At 30.5% G+C, this 11,582-nt stretch overlaps 1 protein-coding gene across 7 annotated transcripts; it reads right to left on the bottom strand.

Annotated features, from left to right (window-relative positions):
* Window positions 1-5,285: 5,285 nt before the first annotated feature.
* LOC112750963 (uncharacterized) lies at window positions 5,286-8,966 on the bottom strand. 7 transcript variants are annotated; one of them, XR_003176121.3, is made up of 3 exons: window positions 7,203-8,966; window positions 6,565-6,711; window positions 5,286-5,592 (listed from the first exon to the last, which is right to left on the bottom strand). XR_003176121.3 is itself a non-coding variant. In XM_029293319.2 (2 exons), exon 1 carries the CDS (start codon window positions 8,889-8,891, stop codon window positions 7,215-7,217), a length of 1,677 nt encoding a protein of 558 aa, XP_029149152.1. In that variant the 5' UTR covers window positions 8,892-8,947; the 3' UTR covers window positions 5,286-5,592; window positions 7,203-7,214. The 7 variants fall into 7 exon arrangements, 2 of the variants coding, with proteins under 2 accessions (XP_029149152.1, XP_025655690.1); XR_003176120.3 differs by having other exon boundaries at window positions 5,286-6,088; window positions 7,203-8,947; XR_003814427.2 differs by having other exon boundaries at window positions 7,207-8,947.
* Window positions 8,967-11,582: the final 2,616 nt, after the last annotated feature.

The raw sequence follows: 11,582 nt of genomic DNA, 5'->3' as shown, positions 1-11,582 counted from the left end.
TCCCACCTAATCCATAAGCTACAATCACAATTTCAAAAATAATAACAAACACAGACAACATAATATTCCATATTTTTAATATTCTAGTTTCAGCTTCAACCGCACTAATTTTTCATCCCAGAGATATTTTTCAATGGTCTTCACTTACTGAACTTTCATTTCTGCCAACTATGGCTTCTTCTTCTTTAACATCTGCCCATTTAAAAAAGTCGCACCATCTCTTACCAGTAGGGGTGTTCGCGGTGCGGTTTGGTTCGGTTTTAAGGGAAAAAGTCATCCGATCCGAACGCCTAATTTATGTGCGGTGCGGTTTGGATTGGATAAACTTTTTTTTGGAAATCCGATCCGATCTGATCCGATTACAAGCGGTTTGGATCGGTTTGGATTTGCGGTTTTTTAAATAAAAAAAATTAAATACATATAATAAGTCTCAACATCAAATTTTAAATAACCAACAATGACATAACAAGTCTTAACAATATCTTAAAAAGTCAATGATAACATAACAATAGAAATAAAATTATAGGTTAGTTAAAATAAATAAATAAATAATATTTTGAACATAAAATATATATTAAATAATAATAATACATGAATAATAGAAAAATGTATAACAAATTAAACATATTATAAGTATAATTGTAAATATAATAATAAAATAATAATATTATAGCATATTGTGCGGTTTGGATTGGATTGGATCGGTTATGAAAAATAGATCCGAAATCCGATCCAATCAAATCCGAATTAGTGCGGTTTTAATCGGTTTTTGGTTTGGATTGGATTGGATAAGCGGTTTAATTTGGATCGGTTTGGATTTAAACACCCCTACTTACCGGTAGTTTACAACATCAAAAATCCAAAAAAAAAATTTGAGAGGAAGAACAACTACAAAACCAACAAGCATTTGAGAAACAAGACACACAATTAACTTGCAACAATTCAACCAACTCACATTATAGTTAGAGCATCCATAGAATGGTCTTTCTGGATTGGAATCTGTCCCAAACCACCGAAGAATAGGACGCAACCCACAACCGCACCAATGCAAAACCTTTCCACCTCTGTCACCTTTGTCACGGTGTGCGTTCTTCACCCAGCCATCATGCGAACGAGCTCTACTAGAGTTACCTGAGCCTTGGCTGCTGCTTCCCAACATTCTTCTCAACTCTTGGAGACACTCTTGCGATTTGAGAAAATTGGGATTTCTAGGTTTTATTTAAAATTTTTAGGGGTTAAATTGATGCCTTCAAATATTTTGTCACGTCATCTAACTGCAAGGGTGCTAGGTATCAACCAAAATTGACAGGTCAGCTTTCCGGTGACGGAAAACGCCAGAAGAGCCAATTTGAGGCGCGAGTCAAAATTTCAGAGTACAATTAAAGTCAATTGAAACTTTAAGAGCTAAAATTGAGTAGGGGGTCAAATTTCAGGGGCCAATTTAAATATTAACTCCTAGTATATGTTCCGGTATACTATACGATTAATACATAAAATTATGAAAAAAATAATAAATTGATACTTGGCTTTTTGATTTATAACATTTAAGTCTTTAAAAATTTAAAAATATATTTAAGTTTTGGATTTTTTTTTAATTTAGACACATTAATCTTTGGGTCTAATTTATTCTATTTTAAAAATTCGCTCTCATATGTATTTGTATCAACCAAATCAGTACAATAAAAATTACGTTTAATTTTTTCGTTGAGTCTGACAGACCCAAGTAAATATGAGGGATCGATATGCCTAAGTTTTAAAAATGTCAGAGACTTAAATATATTTTCAAATTCTTGAGAGCTTAAATATCCACAAATCAAAAGGTTAAAGACCTATTTGTCATTTTCTCTAAAATTATATAAAAAAATTTATTAAAAAATTAAATAAAATATATATAATAATTATTATTATAAATATTTTACAAAATTATAATTAAAATCAAAGTATTAACATATTAAAAATAATTAGTATTTGTCTTAATCAATTTTTAATATTAAACATATTGATGAATTTTGATAAATAGAAAATATTTTAATATATAAATAAATATTTTTTATATATAATATTTTAAATGATAATATAATTTTTTATTTTTTAAATAAATAAATATAAAACACAAAAATGTAAAAAAAATATTATTATTTTTTATTTATTAAAATTAATTATTATGCAATAAAATTTTTATAATACTCAAAAATTATATTAAAATAATATTTTATACTGTAACATATAATTAAATTTTATATTATTTGACAAATAATTAAATTATTATATTTAAAATTTATTAGTTAATTATTTTTATTAAAAATATTATTATATAATCTAACTTTTTATCAAAATATTTATGAAATTTAAAATATTACAATTTTTCTAAAATTTATTCTTTTATTTTTTTGTACTTTTTTTTTCTTTCAATTTTAACAATTCACCAATTAGTATTAGTTGTTCATATTGACTATTCATTGTTTTCGACAATCTTAAGTTCTAAATTTTAAATTTTAAATTTTAAATTCTAGGGTTAAGTACAATTTTGGTCCTTAAAGTATATGTTGAAAATTTCTTTGTCTCCAATCTTTTTCTGCAAACAAAATAGTTCTTAAAGTTTAATTCGATTTTAAAATCGTCTCTAAGGTTTAATTTTGTTTTAAATTTTTGGCGGAAGAAGCCGAGGCAGAAGTAGATCGTGGACAGCTTTTTCTTCTTCCCTTCTCCTTTCTTCTTCTTCTCTTCTTCCTTCGCAAGAGCAGAAACACTTTCCTTCTCTTGCTTTTCTTTTTTTATTGTATAATTTTTTTGTTATGAGTAATTTAGTCCAAAATTTTAATATTTAAGTAAAAATGACAATTTTAAACCTTAGTTTTAAATCTTAGAGACAATTTTGTATACAAAAAAAGAATTGGGGACGAAAAAATTTTTTGGCATTTATTTTAGAGATGAAATCGTACTTAACCCTAAATTCTATATCTTAAATTGATTTTATTTTATTTTATTTTCAAAATTTTTTATTAAATTTTGTATATTTTTATTATTTTTAATTTTAAATATTTTTTAGTAGCATTTTCTTTCCCTATATTTTCTAAACCAAACAACAAAAAATTTAATTTTTTATCCATTTTTTTCCTACATTTTTTTCTCATATTCCTTCAAACAAAACAATGTGTTAGTAGCATTTGCTATCTTAGCACTAACGAGTCTAATGTTTGCTTAGATGAGGAATTTTTTATTCTATGAAAAATCACTTTATAAATTTCATTTTTTACTTTTTTTTCTACTTTTTATAATTTAAATTTCGAGTAATAAATGTATTGAAACAAACGGTTAGATTTAAAGTACACTCCTTTTTTTGAATTGTACTATTTAAAAATCTCACATAATTTCTTGATTTATGTGCAAAATGTATTGAACTTCTAGCTAAACTCATTCTTTTGTTTTCATGTTTTACTTTTGACAGTAAAATATACCATTTTAAGACATAAATATAGACCTACTTCTATCGGCTCTTTTTTTTTATATGAAATTAAAAGTAGTGATATATTTTAACATTGTAATTTTTTATATATTTTAAAATTGTAAAAGATATACAAATCGAAGAGTCTGATTTCTGTATCTCAAATTTTTTTAATTTTTTTTAACACAAATCGAATAGTCCAATTTCTGTACCTCTACAAATCGGACGGTCCGATTTTTGTACCTCTAACGATTTGAACAGTCCGATTTTTATTTCTCTAATTAAACGGTTCCACATTTAAGAATAACACTTCAACAATCTACATTTAAAAAAAAAAACAATATTACCACTCCAATATCAAAAACAAAAAGTGACCTCGAGCTCCTCATTTTAGTAACCTTACCTTAGTGTTGTCTACAACATGAACCTCTTTAACTACTATAGTACTTGCTCAATTGCTAGTTTTGTTGCTTTGCTATTATAATAGCAGCCTGGGCTTTATCTTACTCTCCCTGCATTTCTTCTAAACTGTTTTGTAGTTTTGCAATCTCTTGTCCTTTAGCTTGTTCAAGGTCAATTAGTATATTGAGAATGGTATAATATTCAACCATGGTTATTAATGAATTTTTACGATGTATTTCTCTTAGCTAGACTAATTATTATGCGAGTTCTTTGGGGTATTATGATACGATCATACGAAAGAAAAAGATAGATTATTTGCCGGATTATCAAAGTAAGAATTTACTGGTTTTATTTACAAAATTCATTGTTGTTTTATGATTTGTTTGTATTTTTCTATTTTCGCTAGCATTAGTTTAATTAGCCATCAGTTTAGCCACTGCATTCTCTTTACTCATAAAACTTTTTGAGTTGTGCATTCTTTTAGCCTCATTGTCCTGTTATCATTTTTAGTCCTTCTTAGCTAGTAGGTATGACAGCCTTGTGATTCAAAAAGTATAAACAAGAAGTATAAACTTTTGCAGGTAACATTCTTATTCCTTTTGTGGGAATTTATTTTGATCAAATCATGAGAAGATTTATTATCCTTTTGCTTAAATTCAGAAAACATTCAAGAGTGCACATATTAAAATAACTCAGAATTAAGAACGTGATGTTTAAAAGGGTGAATGTACAAATAAAGAATGTTCACTATGATGTTGAAGGGATTATTTTGATTGTTCATGCTTTTATTAAAGGTGGATGCTCTAATGAAGATTTTAAATTATCTTCATGTGAGGATGCTTCTGTTTAGCCATTGAATAGTGGATTGTAAGATTTGATTTTAGTATTTTATAAAATTGTTATCTTTATTTAAAGTATGGCGAAAGAAATAAGTTAAAATTTAATCAAATATTTTCATGACATATTTTTTATATCTTTATTGGAGTAGGTGCCTTTATTAAATGGCAATTCTATGCCAAAATTTGAGTTCTTCAAAATTGCAGGGGCACAATTTCATCTAGAGAGCATTATATAACAGCTGAAGAAGAGGAAAGTGTTTAAAAATTTATCAAACTCATTGAGAAAAAGGAAAAACAATTCGTGAAGATGTTAGTACCGAATGCTTAATGCATTTTAATAATTCGTGTTTGAGAGCCAACATCCATGAAAGGAAAAACATTTTTAGCAATACCAATAAACAACAGTTTATTCTGATGACCAAATTATTTGTCTTTATGACCAAACTACTATAAACTCAGTAGTTTAAAATTCTACCTTAGACATGAAAAAACATTTTGTGACCAAATTATTTGTCTTTATGCTGATGACCGTAGCGAAAAAATTAATAACTATGTTTCACCCTAAAAAACTCAGAAAATAGTATTAGTAATTGTGTCACTTTCAAAAAATAAAAAAGAATAGTATTTATGATTTTATTAGGTTAATGGCTCAATCGTAACTTACTAATTTCGCCTAATAAGCCATCGAGATGAGTGCAAAAGCATTACAAGAACCAATCAAAGCCGTTGCAGAGACACTACACAAACACAATACACCTAACAACAACAAATTAAGGCAATGCGTCGACTATGATTATATGTCAATTCCAGCAGCAGCAGCAGCAGCAGCATCATGTGATGTTTAACACTCTTTCAATCTTTGATATCCACCAATGGATTCGCATAAACTCCTCATCATTCCCTCACCTAAAGGCACTTAAAATTGTCATTCAGCAATTATCATCATATTTATTAATCAATCTTTAAGTACAAAAATAAATGCCTCTGATGGATAAATTAACAATCTCAGCAATAAAGGGTACAAAGACATAAATGGAACGAAACTAAAAGTGCAAAGCTTGATCTTACACAAACAGCTGCACAACACCTGCCTCGAACTACCTTAACACCGCTCAATTGCATATGTGCATGTCAGGGAAATGAACTTGTGAATGTCAAGCCATTTCAAATTTTCAATCCAATATGATCAATGTAATATCTATATCTCGTATAGTCTAAGCCAGTAATATTCAGTGTCTACCTACTAGACTTAGATGCTTTCAAGTACATAAAGACTTAGATGCTTGGGCCCTATTACTGTAGTATGTTGCATTCTTGCTGCTTAGTTTAATGGCATCTGAATAAAATCCAATGGCTTTCTGCTACTGCTTGCCCTTGTAAACTAGTTATTTTCTATTTCCACCTTCAAAAAAAAAAAACTCAAAAAGACAATGATAAATGCCATTTTTTCAAAATTTTTAATGTCATTTTTTTTTTGTGAAAAGAAAAACAACAAACAAATGGACCAACGTTTTTCATGATAACTCCAAGAACGTTTCAAATGAATCATTTGATCTATGGTAGAGCCAGCATAAAGATGAAAGTTATCAAGCCATCAACCTACAAGTTTAGCTCAGCTAACAAATGAAAATACTCTCTACTGAACAATTCCTATCATATAAAATTACCATAATTGTTTCATTAAAACCAGATTTGATCACATAAATGTTTCTTAACACAATATTTTAGCTTTAATGAGATTCGAACTTAAAAGCCCGAATATACAACCAAAGTTTCTCATTTTAATTGTAAAGTTTATAGGTTTATTATTTTTCTTAACAAGATTATATGGGAACATGCAATTCATGATAGAGTATTCCAACTTTTTTGAGCATTAACCTGTGCAAATGTTTCTTGCTACTCTTTGGGGTGCTTGGAGATTGCGCAAGAGGCTACTGTTTGATCAAAATCCTTTGGCTTTGAAGTTTGAATCAGTAACCTTTTTTATCAAGTTGATTGCTTTGGTACAATATGCTTCAGGTATAACTGCATGAACGCAGAAAAATGACAAGATGTTTGCAAAATAACATTTGAGATTTCATCTAAGGCTACATCAGACAATATGCTGCTGCATGGGAGTTTAATTTAAATATGGGAGAAATGAAAAGATCGAAAGACAATAAGAGTGCAGGGAAGCTTCACAACTAACAAGGATTCCCTTTGAATGATGAAAATCACAACCATTTCAGCTTTAGAATAAATTAACATCAATGCACATATATAATTACAAAAATAAAACAGGAAATATTGATAGATCCGACAAGCCACATATAACAGCCATCTAGTCACCGAAAATGCCATAAAATAAGCAACAACAAAGAAAACACTTAGGTGTGGGTAAAGCAGAATAAAGAATCACAATCATGTGAAGATCTAAAAGCATTAAGATGGAATCGAAAGATGATCGAGAACAAAACACAAGTTAAAAAGAAAGAGATACAAACAACATTTTGTGATGCTAACAAGAAGAATCTCACCTACTTTTATCCTTACAATAGGCCTCTAGATATCATTTCACGAAGAAGTTTCTCCGCGTTATCATTTTCACCTTTTTCAAACAGAGCACGAATGATTATTTCATAAGTCACAGCATTTGGTAAGCAACCATTGTCTTCCATTTTTGACAAGAAAGCCAATGCTTCAGGAAGTAGGCCCTGTTTGCAAAGCCCCTTTATCATAATAGTGTATGTCCTCGCCTCTGGACGATAGCCTTTAATGGAAAGATCTTGAAAAATCTCTTTTGCATTTTTAAGTCTTCCACTTTTGCACAGGCCATCTATAAGTATGTTGTATGTATACATATCTGGTTCAATGCCACACTCTTTCATTTGATTGAATAACATAAGTGCCTTGTCATGTTGTTTGATATTGAACAAAGCATCCAGCAAAGAACTGTAAGTGACTATATCAGCAGGTTGACCTCGATCATGCATCTTTTCAAGAAGCTCCAAAGCACAAAGGATTCTCCTTGATTTTCCTAAGCCATCAACTAGAGTATTGTAAGTTACCGTGTTAGGAACCAAGTTCTTGCGACGCATCTCTTCGAAGAGATTCAAGGCGTCATCGATCATTTTACTTTTGCAAAAGCCATTAATCATGATATTGTAACTCCGAACATTAGGAAACACTTTATTCTCGGCCATTGTGTTGAATAAATATTTTGCCTTATTTACCTGATTAACCAAACAATATCCATCCATTAAGCTGGTATAAGTAACCACATCTGGTTTCACACCATGTTTTGCCATTACAGCCAATACACTCTTAGCATCTTTGATCTTTCCTTCCTTGCATAGCCCATCAATCAAAGTATTATAGGTATAAACATTAGGAGTAATGTTTCTAAGCACCATATCACTTAACAAATCAATGGCTTCCTTATATTGACCCTCAAGACACAATCCAAAAATGAGAGAACTGTATGTGATAACATCGGGAGAAATTCCCTTAGCAAGCATTTCAGAGAATAAATGAAAAGCCTGACTTACAAGTGTATCCTTGCAGAGGCTATCAATAATTGCGCTGTACATGAAGACATTAGGAGCAATGCCATACCGTGGGATCTTTCTCAACATTTGAATAGCAGCTGATGTGTGTCCGGTTTTACAGAGGCCATTGATCAAGGTCCCATAAGTGACTTGATTAAAGTGAAATCCATGAGCCAGCACTCTATCATGAAAGCGCACTGCTTTTTCAACACTACCACAGAGAAAGAGGCCTTTAACGAGTGTATTCAATGTTACGGTATTAGGTTGATAATCCATTCTGAAAATCTTGGCCAATACAGAGAAAGCAAGCGTCATACGACCCATGCCGCAACAACAATTAATTACGATGGTCAAAGTAAATAAGTCGGGAGCGATTCCCCTGGCTTGCAATTGCTGAAAAAGGGAAACGGCAGCGTGGAAATGGTTCGTCTTGGAAAGGGATCCCAAAATCTTGTTAAATTGGATGATGGGAGGAGTACGACGCATAGAGAGCATGCGAGTGAAGGAATCAACAGCTTCATCAAGCGATTGGGGCTGAGAGTGAGAGTGAGAGTGTAGGGATGAAGTTGAAGGGAAGCAAAGACGGAAAGCTGAATAGGGAACACAATAAGGAGAGGGATTTGGGACTTGAAGAGCACACCTTAACATCATTCGTGAGAATGAGAAGAATGACAACATTCTTGCAACCACCAAAAGAGTGAGGGTAGAATCAAGCTTGTTCGAGGTTATTTACTTATTTGTTTAATTGTTTCTACTTTTGTTATCTTATTTAGGCTACAGATTTTATTAATTTCAAATTGAACCCTTTGTTTTTTTTTTTTTGTAATTCTACATTTACCCCTACGATTTTTACTTTCCAAATTTTCCCTCTCCACCCTTAAACATAATTTGTGATTCTGCTAGGGTTCTTGACGTTTCCGGCAGTCTGTCTTCTTCTGCCGTTGCTGTTTGTGCAATGTGTCTCGCTGTCGTCGCCCTGTTTCTCTTCCTCGCCATCAACTCTGATTTCATTCCTTCTCCCTCCACCTACTCCAAAGGCATTAAGGTTCCATTTTTTTTCGCTTTTTCTATGAAAATTACATAGAGTTTTGATGAAGTTCTTGTAGTTAGAAATTACGTCTTGTTTTTGAGGATATGGATAGATAGTTGATCATATTTTTTTTATTTTTTTTTCGCTGCACGTTCTTCTTAACTGCCATGGCTCTGATAAAGAACCGAAGCACGAATGACGAATTGGGAATTAGCGTGGATTCGTGGAGTTACCTGAGGTTTAGTTGCTGCCTCCCAACACACCAGAAACGACTATGATTTGGGAGAAATGGGGTTGCTCGAATTTTTTTTTTTTAAATTATTGGGGGCTAAATTGATGCATACAAGAATTTCGCCATATTAGACAATTGTTGAGGCTACCAGGTGTCAACTACATGTGTGCCACGTCAGTTTTCAGTGACGGAAATAAACGGAAGAGCCAACTTGAATCACGTCTTAAAATTTCAGGGTACAATTTGAGTCAATTGGTACTTCAAGGGCTAAATTGAGTTGGAGGTCAAATTTCAGGGGTCATTTTGAGTATTAACTCAAAATAGAAGCAAAGAAAAAGAGAGAAAAAGTAATTAAAGAAAAATAATTATTTTTTATTGTTTGGTCAGAAAAAAATTAAGAATAAAAAGTTGAATAATGTAAAAAAGTTGAGGCTTTTTTATATAAATAAATATTAAAAATACTTTATTTTCTAACATACACACCGCTAAAGATGATTACCAAAATACGCATTGTTAATTTTGGGGTGACGTCCACAAATTGATTTACACTCTAAATTAAGGGAGGAGGCCACGAAAGGGCACTGGCAGAAGCAAGTAAAAAAGCTGCACTTCCATTACGCGACTGCCATACGCGAAATGGAGCACATCACCTCTTGCATCCATGAGTTGAGAGAAATCAGGGCCAGCGGCAGCAAATTGGAGCCAATGTGTATTTTTCTCAAAATGTGTTTTTCAAAGTGTGTTTTTTTCGTAGGTGTACCTTTTTGGAGAAAACACACTTTGAAGAAAACACACTTTGAAAAAAGCACACATTGACTCCAATTTGCAGGTGGCTCTTATTTCTCCCAACTCGTGGGTGCTAGAGGTGATGTGCTTACGCAATGGGAGTTCAGCTTTTTTACCTGCGGTTGCAAGTGCTATTTCGTGGCTTCCCCCTTGATTTGGATTGTAAACCCAATTAGTAGGCGTCACTCCAGAATTGATAATGCGCATTTCGGTAACCATTTCTAGCAGTGCGTATATTGTGAAATAAAGTATTTTTAATATTTATATAAAAAAGCCAAAAGTTGATGGGATTTAATAAAATTTTTTAATATTAAAAGAAAATGGTGTAAAAAATTTGTTATGTTTTTTATTTTTAATATTATTCTTTTTTTTAATATATTTTATAATATAAAAATAAAATTATTTTTTTATAATATTTTTTATTTAAATATATTTAAGAAAAATAAAAATATATTCAATTTTTTAATTTTTTTCTTCTTACTTTTTTTTATTTCTTTCCTTTCAACTAAACATATTAGAGAGTGAGAATAGTATCGAATTTATTGGAGATTATTCTTTTAAGAGAAAATTTTAAACGGCCCTCACAACGAGGTTTAATAAAAAAATTGAGATGATCTATTCTCAAGAATTAGTTACTTTTACCAAATAACCAATTTGAATGGATTAAGTAGTCAATTTATTTGTCTGCTTAAACAAGTGTCGAGATTTAAATTCCATCTTGTGCATGCAACAACCTATTGGCCAGCAACAAGAATGGTACTTAAAAATTCACATCGCTAATTAAAATAACCTCTAAAGATGCTAATGAAAAACAAACTACTTAAAGATTTAAAAACACGCAAAAAATCTAGATATTAAATATATATTCTAAAATATAATTTTAATATAAATTTTTATAAATATTATTAGAAAAATAAGATCTTTTTATTCTTAAATTTTGATAACTTTATGTCAAGTAAATTTTTTTATAAAAATTTTCATCGAGAATGACCACATTATTTTGAAAAAAAATAGAGATCAAATTTTGCTCTAAACTTTTTTATGCATCTTATAAATATTTATTCAAATGTTGTCACAAAATTAAGATCAAATGGATTTGTCATTTGTTAAATATAAAAGTTTTTGTCACTTATAAAAAATATAAGATTTATTGATTATTTTTGTCACAATTTTAAATCATTCAAAGACTATTTTATCAAGAAATTTTTCAGGGACTTTTTGTCAACGCGTGAATCTTTCAGATACCAAATTTATAGTTAACTCTACTTTTATTAACTTGGCGATTGGATGGAGTTTAGAATGAGAGTGAAGGGATGAGATT

This window comes from Arachis hypogaea, chromosome 15 (assembly GCF_003086295.3).
Source record: "Arachis hypogaea cultivar Tifrunner chromosome 15, arahy.Tifrunner.gnm2.J5K5, whole genome shotgun sequence".
Classification (NCBI taxonomy): domain Eukaryota; kingdom Viridiplantae; phylum Streptophyta; class Magnoliopsida; order Fabales; family Fabaceae; genus Arachis; species Arachis hypogaea.
The sequence above is the reverse complement of the archived record's forward strand: the minus strand, read 5'-3'. Positions and strand labels throughout refer to the sequence as shown.